General features: G+C 39.2%; 1 protein-coding gene across 2 annotated transcripts; it reads left to right on the top strand.

The window, feature by feature from the left end:
- The first annotated feature begins 634 nt into the window (after positions 1 to 634).
- Positions 635 to 17,600, top strand: CLN8 (CLN8 transmembrane ER and ERGIC protein). Of its 2 annotated transcripts, XM_058177517.1 has the most exons (4): positions 635 to 896; positions 1,115 to 1,175; positions 3,634 to 4,280; positions 11,927 to 17,600. In XM_058177517.1, exons 3-4 carry the CDS (start codon positions 3,738 to 3,740, stop codon positions 12,248 to 12,250), a joined length of 867 nt encoding a protein of 288 aa, XP_058033500.1. In that variant the 5' UTR covers positions 635 to 896; positions 1,115 to 1,175; positions 3,634 to 3,737; the 3' UTR covers positions 12,251 to 17,600. The 2 variants fall into 2 exon arrangements, with proteins under 2 accessions (XP_058033500.1, XP_058033491.1); XM_058177508.1 differs by lacking the exon at positions 1,115 to 1,175 and having other exon boundaries at positions 636 to 896.
- The last annotated feature ends 1,267 nt before the right edge of the window (positions 17,601 to 18,867 follow it).

Below are 18,867 nucleotides of genomic sequence, written 5' to 3'. Positions count from 1 at the left end.
AATTGCTAAAATTCACTTTTAAAATCCAATTAAGCCAGCCCCGCGCGAATAAAAAGATGTGTCTTCAGTTCGCGACGGAATGTCCGAAGGTCAGGTATTTGACGTAAACCCGGGGGAAGCTCGTTCCAGAGTGTGGGAGCCCCCACGGAGAAGGCCCTTCCCCTGGGGGCCGCCAGCCGACATTGTTTGGCGGACGGCACCCTGAGAAGTCCCTCTCTATGGGAGCGTACGGGTCGGTGGGAGGCATGTGGTAACAGCAGGCGGTCCCGTAAGTACCCTTGACGATGATTATTATTATGTTTATGAGATGATATTTCTTACTATTCCGCCTTGTCCCGCCTTCTCCTTTAATGAAAATGTATAAAGCTTCCTTAATCCTTTGTTCTTGTCTCTCTTGGCATTTTGGCCAGGAGCCCTTTTCCCTGGGATAAAAAGCGATCAAAACCTGCACCTCCTGTCTGGCCCTCCTTCATTGGCCTCGCCACCAGGTTCAGACCCGAACTGGGGACAACAACACCCCACTTATTTTCTCTCAGAAATTTCCCTCACAGCGTTCCCTCTTCTTTCCCCCCCCTCCAAGCGACCAAATGGTTTGCCCCAAACTGTCTGCCTGACTGATGAAATAAAAAGGGAAACGAGGGCGGATCCGAGGCCCGGTGCACGAGCACGCATTGCCTGCTGAGGCTGCCTGGGCCGAAAAGTTCATTTGGACCTGGCTGACCGGGAGAAGAGAAGAGAGGAGGGGGGGGGGGTTGTTAAGCGCGTGACAGGAAGACGACGTTTATTAAAAACCCAACCCAACCCTTGCACAGAAACGAAACAAAAGTCAGACGGGGCGGTTGCAAAAGAGGAAGGGAAGCCGGCTGGCCGACCGACCGAGGCCTTGGCGTCAACCGGTAAGGACCGCTGCTGAATAGTAGTGCCAGCGCGGAATTAGGGGGAGCCTTGAGGAGAGGGAAAAAACAAACGCGGCTTCCTTTTGGCGAGCTGCAAGTTGTGTGTTGTTGTTCCTCCTCCTCCCCCCTCCCTCGCTGTGGCAATCTCTGACCGTGGGGTTGGGGTTGGTGGAGGAAGGGGACTTCTGGGTGTTTATTTTACTTTTTTTTTTACTTAGGGTTGGATTTTATATGTTTTATAATCTGAAGGCGCATCCGACACGAATAAAGAAGGCTGTGGTAATCCATTTAAGTTTATGTGTGTGTGTGGAAGGGAGTAAGAATAAACGCAACACTTCTCGGTTGCCAACGTTGTTTTAAGAGTGAAGTTAGGACGCGGCGTACTTCATAAGCCCCGAAGAGCCCCAGTTTCCGTTTGCCACCTTTGTTAGTTTTACAATTCCGGAAGATTCTTTTAAGCAGAAGTGAAGCTAATTCGGATTCCTTTTTTGGTTTTGTTTTTTTTTTAAAAGGAGAGAGGGGGGTGAGGTGGCCTGGAGGAAGTACAGGTAGTCCTCGACTTTCAACACTTCGTTTAGTGACCAAAGTTGCAACGGCGTTGTGAAAAAGTGACTTATGACCGTTTTTCACACTTACGACCCTTGCAGCATCCCTGTGGTCTTGTGATCAAAATTTGAACGCTCGGCACAGCAGAGTCATATTTATGAGGGTTGCAGTATAGCAGGCTCATGTCACCTTTTGTGACTTTCTGACAAGCAAAGTCAATGGGGAGGCCAGATTCACTTAACAACCGTGTTACTAACTCAACAACTGTAGTAATTCGTTTAACGACTGTGGCAAGAAAGGCTGTAAAATGGAGCCAAATTCACTTAGCAAATGTTTCACTTAGCAACAGAAATGTTGGGCTCAATTGTGATTGTAAGCCGAGGACTACCTGTAACTGGAAGTGTAATTTTCAGGATGTGGTATTACTTTTTCCTGTCCCTCAGTGTTTCTTCAGAGTTGTTAGGGCATCCACTCTTCTGTAAAAACAAGGTTTTTTTTTGTTGGTTTTAAGCGTTTAACAAAGGTATCACAAAGCTTTATATATTAAATCTGTTGCTAGGCAAGAATTAATCTGGGGGGAAGCCTTGGGAGTTTGGGATGGCTTGGTTGTCTGCATTACCTAGAAAGGTATTCTTAAGCATTGAGGAGTGCAGAGAAAAGACTCAGGAAGACAGGATTTTGGAAGATAATCATCAGGAGAATACCTCATATGAAATTACTAACAATATATAGTGAACATCTAGTGATAATGGCTTTACTTACCTTTTTGTATCTCCCAAGTTAAAAAGATCAGGCTGCAGAACTTTATTTTAAATATATATCTGGGTAGGACAGATAATGTTGAAGTAGTTGTTGCTTCTGTCCTGTGTTGGAGTTCCGCTCTCATCATCCTCAGCAAGCATGGAATTGGGAATTAAACTCTGAATTAGGCATACTTGGTTTTTGTGTAAATGGGAGACAGTCTGCCAACAGAGTGCCTGTCAACTCTAAGGAGAAAAATGTCATTCTGTCTTTGGTAATCAAATAACTACAACCATTACTGTAGAAAGTCATCAGAGAGAAATATATACTATTTTTTTTTAAATAAAGTCAGAAGTCAGGAACAATTGCTAAAAATATCTGGTAGGATATTAGCAAGTACAGCATATTCTTTTATCTTTGTATGTGTGTGTGTTTGTGTGTATTTCCAATTAAGGGTTAATTATTGTGATCCAGACCTGAATCATAATTTATAATGTGCTTATAAGGTATAATGGCTAGGAATGAAATATGCAACTGGAATTTAGGGCTTACTTAAATCCGTCTGTAAGGCATAATGCAAGAAAGCTTGAAAACATCCCTTCTCTGCTAATGACTAGGCAGTCATGTGCACCTTTGAAACTCCCTGCAAAATACAGCAGCTACATATTAGGGCCTCTGTTTCCTAAATAACCTATAAGGTTGTATGTGAACTTCATTTTTCTGACAGTGTGGAATACAACTCAGTAAGGGTAAAAACACAGTGAAAGAAGCCATAGTTAGCTATAACCACTAATTATGTTTTTATTTAGCTTATAACTCTGTCCCTGCTTACTTATGGTTTAGTTAACCATGTTTATCTGAATTGACTTGAGTGTTTAGATTGACACAACATATCAAACATATACTGATTACACTGACTGGATTTTTATAATATAGTGTGTCACAAATTAGTCAACCATAATTTTTTCTTAACTGTTCTGCAAGGCCATTTTATAAGTTCAGACCTTGTGGAGGACACCAGATCAAGGAAGGCGACTATAGATACCTTGTCAGCCAGCTATCCCCCATGCCATCTTTAGTTTTCTCCTCAGAAAGCACTTTTCATAGTTAGCTGCGTGCAACTCTAACATTTTTTAAAAAACCAAATAAGTTTGGTATATATTTACACATTTAATTGCCATCACAAAGACATGACTTGTTTAAATAGGTCAGTGTTTGGATTCAGAGCCAGACTAATATGGCTAGTGACAGATATTAAGAAACAATGTATGATTCTTTATCTCAGTGTTAATTACAGAAGTACAGTATATGTAAGAAACTCAAGCAATTTTTGCACTGCTACTAATAATGTGTAGTTGGATTCTCATTTGATGTTTATTTAGAACTAGGTATGTGTAATGTATGTATTTCTATACCGTATAGAGCATTTTGTCTTATTTTTTTTTTACAGGTGACAATGAGAATTTGGTTGGTGCTCACTGCATGGGCAAAAGTTCAAGATTTTTAAGTGGACCTGACAGGTGCTCCCCAAACATCTCAACATAAGTAGAAGACATGAATCTTCAAAATGATGAGGCAACATCTAGATCCATATTTGCCTGGAATTATTTTCTGTGGGAAGTTCGTTTTGCCTTAGTGGCCATTGGCTTCTTTCTCTACTTGGGAATATTTTGTTTTTCACATTTTTTGTCTTCATGGTTGAGTATAACTTACTGCTCATTGCCAGCAAAGGAGAAAGTCTTTTGGAATCTGGCTACTACACGAGGCGTGTTTGGCATTCAGTGTTTTGTAGCTGGCTTCTGGGCTTTACTTTTAGATCCAGTTTTTCAAGCTGACAAGGTTTATTCCCAGCAGGACTGGAGTTGGTTCAGTTGTCTCATAGCCTCTGGCTTCTTTTTGCTGGAAAATGTAGCTGTTCATGTCTCTAATTTTATCTTTAAAACATTTGATTTATTTGTAGTTGCTCATCATTTTCTTGCCTTTGGTGGTTTTTTGGGTCTGATAACCAACATAAAATCTGGACATTACATACCTTTGATGGGAATGCTACTTGAGATGAGTACACCTTTCACTTGCATGTCTTGGATGCTTTTAAAGGTGAGAGAGCAGTGAGTAAAGAAGTGCTATGGTTGCTACATAAAGTTACACATCTTGTCTGGACTAGTCCCCAGTGGAAGTCCATATGGCACAACAGGCTAGAATTGCAGCAAGTCTGAGAGCATGACAACAGCTTGTTTCAAGTAATGAGGCATTTTATTCCGCAAGTTCAGACTACAATTCTCAGTCTTCACTTTTTTCTTGCTGAATCTCCTATCTAGAATCTAATCCTCTATCTGTTCTCTGTTACTGTATACATTTCCATTCAGAATCTGAGTGATCAGGCCTAGGCCCATTCTCTGAGTATATAGTTGCTTGGAGGTCTTCACTGCTAGTGTTCTTCATCTACTAACAGATGTAACTTGTAACTGTTACAACTGTTATAGTGGTCTTTTGAAGACCACTTAACGGCCGTCTCCAGGAGAGCTTTTTACCAGGTTCGCCTGGTTCGCCAGTTGCGCCCCTTTCTAGACCGGGATGCCCTATGCACGGTCACTCATGCTCTCGTGACATCTCGTCTGGATTACTGCAATGCTCTCTACATGGGGCTCCCCTTGAAGAGCACACGGAGGCTCCAGTTGGTCCAGAATGCAGCTGCGCGGGTGATAGAGGGAGCCCCTCGTGGCTCCCATGTGACACCTCTCCTGCGCAGACTGCACTGGCTACCTGTGGCCTTTCGGGTGCGCTTCAAGGTTTTGGTAACTATCTTCAAAACGCTCCATGGCATAGGGCCGGGTTACTTACGGGACCGTCTGCTGCCACCGATTGCCTCCCACCGACCCGTGCACTCTCACAGGGAGGGACTCCTCAGGGTGCCGTCAGCCAGGCAGTGCCGGCTGGCGACACCCAGGGGAAGGGCCTTTTCTGTGGGGGCTCCCACCCTCTGGAACGAACTTCCCCCAGGACTTCGCCAAGTTCCTGACCTTTGAACCTTTCGCCGCGAGCTTAAGACACATTTATTTATCTGCGCAGGACTGGGCTAGAATTTTAAATTTTAAATTTGGTTTTAACGGGGTTTTATTATCTTATTGTAGTTTTAATATTCGGCCTTATTTAATAAGTTTTTTAAATTGGTGTTTTATTTTGTATTTATATGTATGTTTTATTAGGCTGTAAACCGCCCTGAGTCCCTTGGGAGATAGGGCGGTATAAAAATGCGATTAAATAAAGAAATAAATAAATTACAGAAGAGTGTCATAATAAATGCACACTTGAAAAGATTAGCTGATTCTCATATCTAGAACATTAAGTGGTAGAGCAACAGCTAGGAGTAACCTGATTGAATAATTCATTTTAATAGGTTATGTACCTTGATTGAGCTTTTCCAGATGAAATATTAAATCTGTTAATTCAGTACTGTGTTTATTAAATTTACTACTTTAAATTTAACTTTAAATGCTACTTTAAATTTAACTTAGGACTGTGTTTTAGAATACAAATGCACCCAAAACACTTGTTCTGGAAAAATGTTGTAGAATCAATAAATCTGGTTAGGGATAAACAACTTTCTGTACTTGTCTCCAGCCAATTTGGGGGCGATGGAAAATATTGCTGGAAGAGTAATGAAGCATTTGAGACTCAAAATAATGCTGGTAGAAATTAGCCATGTACAGTAGTTGTCAATTCCATTCATGGTCCTATCTGGGGGAGAGGGGGAGGTTATGAGAGCTCTGTCCTTTTCCTTTGTAGCTAATAAGAATGTTGAGTTACATGAACTATAATCTGACCTAAAACAGTTCATGTTGATAATTAGTGTGCATTCCAATGAAGAACTAAAGTTGTATTAAGAATTTCGATCCATGATAGGGGGAGATCCACCACACCAAATGGAAGACTGTTAGCTGTGACCTTGTTTTAAGTAGTTAAATGAGATGTGGTTCTATATGAAATACATATAGTGTCCCGTTTTACAATATTGTGAACTACATACATAATTGGATTTTTTTCCTATGAAAAAACCATAGATTAAAACTGCTATTTCTGTGGATTGCTTGTTGACTGCCCAGCAATATCACCAATCCAAGAAAATAATGATGATTTTGAGCTCTGTTTAGAGAATGTTTATTTCTTGCAACTACATTCTGATAGCAACAAAAGTTCATAACTTTTGAGGAAGTTATGTGTAAACCTTGTATGTGAGGTCATGACATTTTATTTATTTATTATTTTATTTATTAATTAAACTTTTATACCGCCCTTCTCCCGAAGGACTCAGGGCGGTGTACAGCCAAGATAAAAAGCAATAAATATACAAAGTTAAAAATCAATTTAAAATACTTATTCAATGGTGGCTGAATTAAAACCATCAAATTGACGAACCTAAAATACCCCATATAAAATTACAGAAGATTTAAAAATTTAAAATTAAAATTTAGAAATTTAAAAAGTCTAAAAAATCAGTCCAGTCCCGCTTGAATGAATAAGTGAGTTTTTAATTCCCGGCGAAAGGTCCGAAGGTCAGATATTTGGCGCAAACCGGGGGGAAGGTCGTTCCAGAGAGTAGGTGCTCCAACAGAGAAGGCCCTTCCCCTGGGGGCCGCCAGCCGGCATTGCTTGGCGGACGGCACCCTGAGGAGACCCTCTCTGTGGGAGCATACGGGTCGATGGGAGGCATAGGGTAACAGCAGGCGGTCCCGTAAGTACCCGGGCCCTAAGCCATGGAGCGCTTTAAAGGTGGTAACCAAAACCTTGAAGCGCACCCGAAAGACCACAGGTAGCCAGTGCAGACTGCACAGGAGTGGTGTTACCCGGGAGCAACGTGGTGCTCCCTCAATCACCCGCGCAGCTGCATTCTAGACTAGCTGAAGTCTCCGAGTGCACTTCAGGGGTAGGCCCATGTAGAGAGCATTGCAATAATCCAGGCGAGAAGTGACAAGAGCATGAGTGACCGTGCATAAGGCATCCCGGTCCAGAAAGGGGCGCAACTGGCGAACCAGGCGGACCTGGTAAAAAGCTCTCCTGGAGACGGCCGCCACATGGTCTTCAAATGACAGCCGTCCATCCAGGAGAACGCCCAAGTTGCGCACCCCTTCCGTCGGGGCCAATGACTCGCCCCCAACAGTCAGCTGCGGTTGCAGCTGACTGTACCGAGATGCTGGCATCCACAGCCACTCCGTCTTGGATGGATTGAGTCTGAGTCTGTTTCTCCCCATCCAGACCCGTACGGCCTCCAGACAACGGGACAGCACTTCGACAGCTTCGCTGGGGTGGCCTGGGGTGGAAAAGTACAGCTGAGTATCATCAGCGTACAGATGATAGCTCACCCCAAAGCCACTGATGACCTCGCCCAACGGCTTCATATAGATGTTGAACAGGAGAGGCGAGAGAATCGACCCCTGCGGCACCCCACAAGTGAGGTGCCTCGCGGTCGATCTCTGCCCTCCTGTCAACACTGTCTGCGACCGGTCAGAGAGGTAGGAGGAGAACCACCGATAAACGGTGCCTCCCACTCCCAACCCCTCCAACCGGCGCAGCAAGATACCATGGTCGATGGTATCAAAAGCCGATGAGAGATCTAACAGGACCAAGGCAGAGGAGCAACCCCTGTCCCTGGCCCTCCAGAGGTCATCCACCAACGCGACCAAAGCTGTCTCCGTGCTATGCCCGGGCCGGAAGCCGGACTGGAACGGGTCTAGATAGACAGCTTCCTCCAGGTACTGAGGAAACTGCCACGCCACCACACTCTCTACAACCTTCGCGATAAAGCGAAGGTTGGAGACTGGATGGTAATTACCCAAAATAGCTGGGTCCAGGGAAGGCTTCTTGAGGAGGGGTCTCACCACCGCCTCTTTCAAGGCGGCGGGGAAGATCCCCTCCATCAAAGAAGCATTTATAATCCCCTGGAGCCAGCCTCGTGTCACCTCCTGAGTGGCCAGCACCAGCCAGGAGGGGCACGGGTCCAGTAAACATGTAGTGGCATGCAGCCTCCCCAGCAGCCTGTCCACGTCCTCGGGAGTCACAGAATCGAACTCATCCCAAACGGTATCAACAAGACGCGCCTCAGTCATCTCATCCGGATCATCGCAATCTTGGTCCAAGCTATCCCGGAGCTGAGCGATTTTATCGTATAGATAACCGTTAAACTCCTCGGCACGTCCCTGTAAGGGGTCATCCCGCTCCCCCTGGTGAAGGAGGGAACGGGTCACCCGAAACAGGGCGGCCGGGCGGTTATCTGCCGACGCAATGAGGGAGGAAGCGTAGGAGCGCCTCGCCACCCTCAGTGCCACTAGGTAGGTCTTTGAAAAAGACCTAACTAGTGTCCGATCAGCTTCGGAACGGCTGGACCTCCACACACTCTCTAGGCATCTTCTCCGACATAATATGACATCTTCTCTTTCTCTAAGACCTTAAGGGGAAGTTAACTATATGTGACATCAGGATAGATAAGGGAAATGACAGCAAATGGAAACCATGTAAACTTTTGCTCCCTTCATTTGGAGGTGGCAAAGAAGAGGAGAGTTGTATATGCAAGAGTTCAGAAGCTCTCCGTTAAAGCTGCTTTATTGGGATAGTGTGTTTTACAATCTTTTGAATATGCCACTTCGAGTCACTTGTGGTCATTCAGCTTTATTAATTGACTATATGAATAGTATTCCTTTAAAGCAATAGAATTCTCTATACAGCATACATGATACTATAGATTGTACTTTAGACTGAAAATTGAAAACAGCATTGTAATGTAAACATTTATGACAGAAATGCAAACAATTTAGACAGTATTTCAGTTCATGCTTATGTGTAAATTTGAAATCTAAAAACCAGGTCAAAAATTGTGTTACAAGTGCTTATTACTTAATGTACGGGTAGGAAGTTTGTAATCTTTTAGATATTGCTGAGCTCCAAACAGCTCAGCCTGTAGCTGGGGGTGATGGGAGCTTTGCTTAAACATTGGGAAGACCGTAAACTTGCCAATCCCAACTCAGTATAGTTTCCCAAGTAATAAGAAGGGCTAGAGAGAAAAAAGGAAAAATATATGGTTCCAAGTGGTGGTTGGTTCATACATAATATAGCTTGTTTGAGCCCAACCGTTGTAATATGTAATGGACAATTTGTCTCTGGCCATAAACCGTACATTATTTTTTTAATCCCTGGGAATTGACAGAGGTATAGCAGTGGCAAAATTATGTCAGTAGAGGAAGGAGGTAAAAGGGATACTGGTTGGTGCCTGTCATTCTCGGTTATACTTTTACAGTTTATACCGAATATATTATGTGAGCCAAAATAGATTAAAATAACTATAGAAAACAAAAGAGTAAATTATATGAACCCAACCAGTTCTTTCTAGATTTGAATAGTAAAAGTAAAAGATAATAGGTATTAATATATCAGTTATGGTTAATGACACTTTTGATTTATGAAGATTGAAAATCTGGATAATCACTTGTAAAAATATTATTGTTAATATTTTGAACCTAATTGTAAGTAACATAAATTGAAAAACATTTGGGTGTACTTTTTATTATGTTTGACTAGTTACGAATTACCCACTATTACATAGTAGATGAAGAACTGCTTTGTCAGATCATGGTGTTTCCAAGCAGATATGATCTCCAGGATTTCTTTCAAAATATTAAGGAACAATTAAATTCATAGGAACAACTGAGCAATTTAAACACTGGGTTATTATACTTCCATATGAATGTCAAGATCAAGTAGGTATCATTTGCTTAGATTTTGCGGAGTTGTGCTAGGTGGTTTCTGACCATCTGTTTATGGCTGTTTATGCAGTTCTGGGCTGCATAAACAGAGGGATAAAATCAAGATCACGTGAAGTGTTAGTGCCACTTTATAATGTCTTGGTAAGGCCACACTTGGAATATTGCATCCAGTTTTGGTCTCCACGATGTAAAAAAGATGTTGAGACTCTAGAAAGAGTGCAGAGAAGAGCAACAAAGATGATTAGAGGACTGGAGGCTAAAACATATGAAGAACGGTTGCAGGAACTGGGTATGTCTAGTTTAATAAAAAGAAGGACTAGGGGAGACATGATAGCTGTGTTCCAATATCTCAGGGGTTGCCACAAAGAAGAGGGAGTCAAACTATTCTCCAAAGCACCTGAGGGTAGAACAAGAAGCAATGGGTGGAAACTGATCAAAGAAAGAAGCAACTTAGAACTAAGGAGAAATTTCCTGACAGTTAGAACAATTAATAAGTGGAACGACTTGCCTGCAGAAGTTGTGAATGCTCCAACACTGGAAATTTTTAAGAAAATGTTGGATAACCATCTGACTGAGATGGTGTAGGGTTTCCTGCCTGGGCAGGGGGTTGGACTAGAAGGCCTCCAAGGTCCCTTCCAACTCTGTTGTTATGTTATGTTATGTTATGTTATGTTATGTTATGTTATGTTATGTTTGTTATGTTATGTTATGTTATGTTATGTTACGTTACGTTACGTTACGTTACGTTACGTTACGTTACGTTACGTTACGTTACGTTATGTTATGTTATGTTATGTTATGTTTAGGTGAAATAACAATCACAGCAGTTTTGGAACCTGACTCAAAATTCAAATGTTTCCCTTGAGATACTGCTGGAATTGAACATACTATACTAGTATAGTTAACTGAATTCACATAAAACATGATTTATATTGCTAAGTAATGTCCTGAGTGAGTAAAAGAAAGAAGCAATTTTCAAATTTCCCCTGCCTTAGGATTCAAGCTATTCTCTAGAGATATTAGGATGGATGGGAGACATTGCATGCTATAATAAGTTTATATCAGAATACTGAAGCCTCCAATTTAATATTACCCTTGTTAGAAGAATACTTTGAACACCATAAAAATGTTTAGTAAGATGTTTAGAATACGAAAGGACAAATTCATGTATATGCTATCTTTATTATTTTTACAAATAGAGCAGACACTTTTCTGCTATTTTCTCCACAACAACCACCCCATGAGGGTAGGTTGGGCTGAGAGAGTATGATTGGTCCAAGGTCACCCAGCTGACTTCCATGGCTAAGGCAGGACTAGAACTCGTAGTCTCCCGCTTTCTAACATATTGCCTTAACTACTAGATTAAACTGGCTTTTTCTTCTCAGTTGAATTCTACTTCCTAGTAATACAGCCTAGGATAATATGGCAGGAAACATCCCTCTTTTTATTTAAATTAAGAGGTAGCCAGTACTATTTTCTATGGATTTGACAAACTCCATAGATGAAATATAGATCTGTTGTGGAATAAGTCTGTTTTGGAGCAGTCTTTTAAGATTTATGTGTTGGGACATTTTCTCCTGCATTTTCCAGTTCTGTAACTGATGTAGGGCATGGATTATAAAGTTGCTGTCTTGGCATATGCAAAAGGTTATTTTTCCTTTGAACGATTGTTTTCAGACATGAAACAAAAAGGCATGAATTTGCTCGAATTGGAAGAATTTAAGGATACTTCCTAATAGTTTTTCTTGCTGACATTCCATTTTGTCCTCCAAAAAGTGATCCAGATGTTTAATCAAGTTCTTACTCACAAGCTAGTTTTGTTTCAGATTCCCTGCTTTTTTCATAACTTTCAACAAATTTGGAAGTAGTAAGATTCTATAATGCTTTAACTTTGCAAATATGGTTCTTGTTTCATGTGAAATGTGAAATATGTTTCAATTCTATCTATTTGGTATTTTAACTTGGGTTTCTTCTTTTCTTTTTCTCTAGGCTGGCCGGGCTAATACTTTCTTTTGGAAGGCAAGTCAGTGGATAATGATCCACATGTTTCACTGCCGCATGATGCTTACCTACCATATGTGGTGGGTGTGTCTTTCCAATTGGAATGCTGTGATGGAAAATCTGGGACTCTTACATTTTACTGTTGTATTAACAGGATTGAGTGCTGTTACCTTCATACTTAATCCCTACTGGACATACAAAAAGACTCTTCAACTTTCTTCTCCTGTTGACTGGAATTTTAGTGGTAGAACAATGAAAAATGGTTCATCTGTGAAAGTAAATGGAGAAACATTCCAGAAGAAGGGGCTCTGAAACTGACTTGGATCTCTATGGGTAACCATAAAATCTGGTCAGAAATAAATAAGACAGAGAGCTGGGAATATGAAGCTGCCTATCAAGGGATCTAAATTACTAGTTTCTAGTAATGTTATCTAGTTGGGAATACTATTAACCTCATTTAATAAACGTTGCAGGTGTGTCTTAAATGTTGGGCATTCTTAGTCACATGTAAGAATATTCTATAAACCAGCAAAATGCAGGAAATAAATGCCCTGTCTGTCTCTCTTTAGAACCTTCATTGCTGCTTCCAGGACTTGCTATTTTGAACATGTCAGGACAGATTACAGTCTAGAAAGAATTCTAGGCCTTGTTTCAAAGAATGCCCAGTACAGGGATTATTTTCCCATTGGATTAGTCAATATAAAATTGCACTTACCTTCTTTTTCATGTATACTGTATATGAATCAGTTTCTATATAAAGTTTGCTACCTTATCTAATGAATGCCAAATGCCAATCCAGTTTAATATCTAATATGAGGGGTAACATTACATTTTTCCCTAGAAAAGTACCCAAATGTTTAACACCAATGCTAGAACATTATGAAATATAGTTTAGTTTGAAGAGTAATTGGACATTGAAAATATGGTCATAACTTGGGTTTACATTTAAAACAATGTTTCTCTTTGACATGCAATATTCTATAGTGGCTAGTAGGAAAGACTATATACTTTAAAGATTATTTCCAATATGTAACAAATTCAAATTTTGATATGGCACCTCAGAAAAGTTGCTGTTTTGCAGTTTCATTGTGAGAGATAGTGAAGGTGGTTGAGCTTCCAGCTTTTTGCATCCCCATGTTTTAGACAGAAAATTTATAAAATGTTATTAAATTAAGTTCTGTTCTATTCTGTTAATCCCAGTCCCTAAAATCCAAAATCAATTTATAAATCTTAAAACTTTTCTTAAGCTAAGTATATTAAAAGAAGCAACCTATAGTTATTCCACAATTTAATTACTGTGTAAGGATTGCTGAAACTAATCCTTAACCTAATACTGTATTTCAGTGGAAAGTTGTTGGACACTGCCATCTAATGGCAGTTATGACATACAAGTACCCATCTTATTTTAAACAAGCATGCTATAAAATTATCTGGAATATACAACTACTATAAAAGATAATACATTGAGTTTGGTATTTATTCTTTTAGTACAGGTAATATAGAATGCATAAGAATCTGAGATTAATGCTGTTATATTCAAGCTCAGTATATAAATATGTAAATGAAATACTTTGAAATATCTCTCTCTTCCCACCCTGGTAAAATTAGTGAAAGAAAAGTGATAAGACTGCACAAAATGTTAAAGTCTAAAGTTTTTTACAATTTCTATTTTTTCCCTGTTTAGGAAACAGTATTATAGTTGTGAAAGTTAGGCATCCAAGAAGTATTAAACATTTGCTGAAGTCATTATTTGGAAAGAATAACAGTTCAGAGAGGCAAACTTTTGCATAATCTAAATGCATGTATAGAAACTTGGCTTGAATCTCTGTAGTTGATTTATCAATCAAATCTTAATGACCAGCATAATTATTAATCTAGATTATGGTAGTATCTTAAATCATCTTCAATACTCTACATTATTGATATTTTGAATTATGCCATATTACTAGCTAAAATGTTATTGGGAATGATGTGACTAGTGTACTTTTCTTGACTGTAACTTGCATTTTCTGAGTAGTAGCACAATATGAGATGAAAAATTTGAAAATCTGCATTCTGAAGATGATTGTGACCATGTTTACAGTCTTCTGTCAAAAACAGACCCCCCCTCCCCAAAGGCTAAATGCCATTAATATAGATGGGATTGGGATCAAAATCCAATTAGGGACATTTTAGAATGATTAGAATGTTCTAACTGATACATCATTTCTGGAGAATAACAACCTGCCCATTGTTATTTTCTATGAAAAATCACAGAAAATTTCTGTTCAATTGTATTTTCCCTGAGGTCTAGGCAAAATGACTGGTCTTCCCAGTCATAATGATTAGCATTTCTCTGATGAATGAAGTATAAATATTTGTTTGCAATCCCTCAAAAGGATAGTGATACACTTTTGATATTGAAATTGCAGTTTATTTTGTGACCAAGACACTGGATCTCTTTCTAGATAGGAGAGGTTTACCAGTATGTTTGTTTTTAATCAAAGTAGCAAAGTAGTTGCAGTTTGCACAACAAAAACTTTTTATTAAACATTTGCACCTTGCAAAAATGGAAGCAATCAAATGGTAGATTGTCTATTGGCCACTGAAAAAGTTGCATACATGTAGTATATATATTTTTTCCTATGTTTCTGTTGGTGAGAAATTGCACTATGTATGGAATAATGTCTAATGCTTGATCTATAATCAGGAGTAGTTAGTAAACAATTTCAGATATATTTGATGTTTAACACATAGCTTAGTTACATGTGCAGTAGCCACTGGTGTTTTTTTTTTAAAATGAGTTTAATTTTTCTAGTTCACTTACTAATATGTAGCTTTGGACCCTTGAGGTTTTATTTATCTCAGTTGCCTACAATAATTCAGAGTTTAGTCTATATTTTCCCCCTGAACCAAATTAGTACTGTGATTTAGGTGGGAATGCTGCTACTAATGATTATTTTGATTAGAATCCCTCTCACTCCTGAATATATGTCATTTCTGTTGTGTTCCAAAAGGGGTCAGGCCACACCTCCATTAAATTTGATTTAATTTTTTTATTCCTTATGCACATGTAAGATGTATATGTGTAATAGTTTATCCTGCTGTCATATTTGGTATTTGGTGGCAGCCTTATTGACCACTGGCACCACACCAAGAAATGGATGGGTAGAATTTATGTAGTCATGCATTACTGCATAATCCTGTGATTGCAGGTTATGCATTCTGACTGAAATGTAAAATATCTCTGTTACAATGATTCTTTGCTGCTTAACACCAAAAGAATAAGTAGGTCCAAATATTAGAAATGGGAATTTTGCTGGTAAAATTTACAACAGAAATAAGACTTTTTTTTTTCTCTCTAAGAGTATTTTTTTAAAAGTAGAATTGTTGGGATACAGTACCCTTTTCAAAAAATATAGACTAGCTGAGTAGAGTATTTTTTTTTAAAAGAATAGTGGATGTTAGGCATCTGCAGTAATAATTAATGAAATTACATGTTTAGATAGAATTTCATTTTTTATTCAAATGTAAGAGCTGAACTAGATATATGAGAAATTTGGGTGTTTCAGCTATGCTTTGTTCTTAATTGCAAGCTAGTTTAGGTTATTTGCATTTTGTAACTATTTCTTAGCAGCTCCAAGTTCTTTTTCATGCAAGTCATCTTCAAAAAAGGTTTCAGTTTGAAGAAAAGTCATCATATGCACTTTGTAATGAAGAAAAGTAGGAGGGGGAAGGAATTAATTACCTTTCTCTTTTCCTACTTGCCCTATGAGGTATTACAAAATGTGGTTTACGACTTTCCTATTTAATACTGATAAAATTGAACATGAGATAGTTATTTGTACTCTTTGCTATTGAGTTGTCATGCTTTTCTCCCCTACATCTCTTTGCAGTCAACAACCAAAAATTATGTGTTTTATATTAATTACCATCCCCAGTTACATATCATCTACAAATGGAGGCTAGCTACTTCCTAAAAATAAGAACTTTATTTTTAAAGTATTTTATGCAGAAAATATATTTGCTATATTGTTTTTTTTCTTGTCCCTCCGTAATTGATTTTGCTAATAAATGTATTGCTTTCTTTTCTTTTTTAAATTGATTATTCAATAAGCTTTAGTTTTTGCTTGCAGTTAAAATAGCTTGCAGAGAAATATACTTTCTTGTCAGTAAAAAAAAATCTTTTCTAGCATTTTTAGTTTAATCGTTTTTTCCGTAATATATTGCAATGCAATTACCCAGAAGTCTATCTAGTTTCATTTTCTGTCAATCACAGCATCCACTCAGATACTTCTAGGTGGAATAAAAAAAGGCATTGACTTCTTTGTGGTGCTACTAGGAGATGTTGATTATGTAATCCAGTATTCCCAAATACTATAATAGCTGTGAAGTCTGGAAATTAAGTGTAACTGGAGGGCATCATGATGGGAAAGTCTATATTCAATCTGGAACAGCATTCAGTACTGCCTAAATCAGTACTTAGCCATTAACAGTCTTGTCCTCTGTGATTTTAAAAATGCCTAAGCCAGTAGCCAGCGTTTTTTATAAGAAACTATACTTTTTTTGTCCATTCTGAACTAGTTCCAGATGATATCATATTACCTGAAGTCTAGGGAGCTGTTTATTGTTTATTGTGCTTAATAAACATTTATCATATCTTCATTTAGTCTGTCCCTCTCTTGGTAAATTAGAGAATGCAATATTTTTGCCCATTCATGGAAAAGAAAAACTAGAATCAGTGTCATGTAATCTTCAAGCTCTACATTTTTTTCTGGAATGGTACCATGCCATCCGAATTGCATCCTTCGTTTCAAATGTGGTTTACTGTATATTTACATCAAGATGTTAATTGTTCAGTTTAATCTTGTTCACAATTATACAAGGAAGGAATTGTCTGTCATTGCTGCTGAATGTTGTTTCTATTTCATTATACTATCTACGTATCACTAACATTTTCCAAATCTACCAGTTTACTTATTCTATGATCTATTTATGATAGCCTTACTAACTTGCTTTGGTCCAGTTGTGATTATAAAACTCAAGCCCCAAGGCCAGAATACAAACATTGAATTTCCACATTGGACTGTTTGGGGAGTACAAGCAGTAGTTTCCAGTTCACCATAGAAGGAGCTATAGTTCTTTTTAACTGTTTCTTCTGACAGGAAAGCCAGCTGTCAAATTGAAACCAAAATTTGGGGACTTAATTGGCTTATAATAAGGATATGGCATGCAAGAATAGCATATTAAAGTGGGTGGGATTGCAACCCATTTGGGAAAGGAGCTCAGAAGTTTTAAGAAAAAAAAAATATCTTCAACACTCCTTTGCCATGCAAATAGCCAAAATAATTTACATCGCCCATGTGGTAAGGCTTGGAGGGTTGCAAAATGGATGCTGATAAGTTTCATGTGTCTCACAACAGTATTCATGCTCCTACTTAGTTTATAAGACAGTATGTGAATGCACTCATTGTGTCCAGAGGAGCTTCTTTCCCATAGAAACTCAGTTTGGCACCTATTTTAATTGCTCAGTATTATGCAGAGATCTTTTTGTTTTATTTCTCCAGAAAGTTTTCATTATTAGAACTGCGTTAAACATTAAAATCCATATTATTGTCTATTTTAAATAAAATTATTTGTGATAAGTGTCATATCTGTGTATTAAAAATGTAATTACTGTAAACTTCTAAATCTCTGGTTTAAAATTATTTTGATTTCATAATTCAGTATTTTGCTTTACTCAATTGTTCAACTGAAATTGATTTTTAAAACTTCACAGTATTAAATGGTGCCATCTAAAACGCATGTGTGTCAAAGGTGACATGCCACATTTTAGGTGACACACCAGTATTCACCAACACCCAAGAACAACTATTTTCGAAAGCACTCTTTGTACTTGTGCAGTTTGCAGAGGCTGTGAAAGAACATTCTCAAAGGCCGCTTTAAGAACGAAGGCTTCATGTGACCCGAAGCAACCTCAGGTAGGCTGCAGGGGCCTGTCAATAGAAAGAGAACACCACCTGAAGGTAAGCGATCTTGGGGATTGCTAGACCACCGGGGCAATTGTACCACTCCCCAAGGCTTGCACCCTTGGGGAATAATGAGAGGTGGCCTTTTTGAGTGGAAGTGGTAGAACCAGGGCTGAACTGAGGCCCAGATGCTGCTGTTCAGGGTGGCCTAGATATGTTGATGTGTGTGAGGGGGAAGATAGGAAAGATAAATGTTTATCTCTTATTTAGGGTCTGCGTGTGACAATGCCATCAGAGTCAGGTTAGGCATTTTCTGAACTTTTGCCTCGCCAAACCCAAAAGGTTCTGCATCACTGATCTAATACTATGCCAATCCTGTCAGACCTAGTGAGATGGGCAAAACAGATCAGAGAGAGATGGTTCTGCAAATAATCTGCCCCCGCACCATTAAGGGTTCTATAGGTGAAAACATTTTTTTTATTGAACATGATGACCTACAAGGACCCAGAGCACCTTGTCAAGCTATGATGGAGGGTAAATTGAGCTGTAAACAATTGCCTGCATCATCCCAGTTGCAGCTTCTGAATAATATTTAAGGGCAGCCCTACATAGAGTGCATTGCAGCAGTCTACTTTGAGGGGACCAAGATGTAACTGAGCAATGCTCCCAAACAAAGAAAAGGATGCAGCTGGTGCACAAAGTGGATTTGTGCAAAAGCACTCCTGGTCCTGATTGCCATCCGGAGTTGTGAGTACAAGATACCCTCTGCTCCATGGTTTGTTGTACCCTGGTCCTGTCTGGTGCAGTGCAATCCCATTGAGAACTAAAGGAAGTTCTCATCTAGGAGGGCCTAGAACAAAGCAATTCTGTCTTGTTAGGGTTAAGTTGAAAATTATTTTTCACTTGGATCTTTCCACAGCAGAAGTACTCCAAAAATATAACTGGGTCAGCCTGGGATAGAGACTTAAAACTGAGTATCAT

Source organism: Ahaetulla prasina, chromosome 1 (genome assembly GCF_028640845.1).
Source record: "Ahaetulla prasina isolate Xishuangbanna chromosome 1, ASM2864084v1, whole genome shotgun sequence".
NCBI classification, from domain to species: domain Eukaryota; kingdom Metazoa; phylum Chordata; class Lepidosauria; order Squamata; family Colubridae; genus Ahaetulla; species Ahaetulla prasina.
Note: the sequence above shows the minus strand (reverse complement) of the source record. Positions and strands in the feature narration are given on the sequence as shown.

Excerpts from the sequence above, each read along its gene's own strand:
- CLN8 (XM_058177517.1), top strand. The coding sequence starts at position 3,738 with ATGAATCTTCAAAATGATGAGGCAACATCTAGATCCATATTTGCCTGG. Across the intron at positions 4,281-11,926 it reads TGTCTTGGATGCTTTTAAAG|GCTGGCCGGGCTAATACTTT; the intron begins GTGAGAGAGCAG and ends CTTTTTCTCTAG.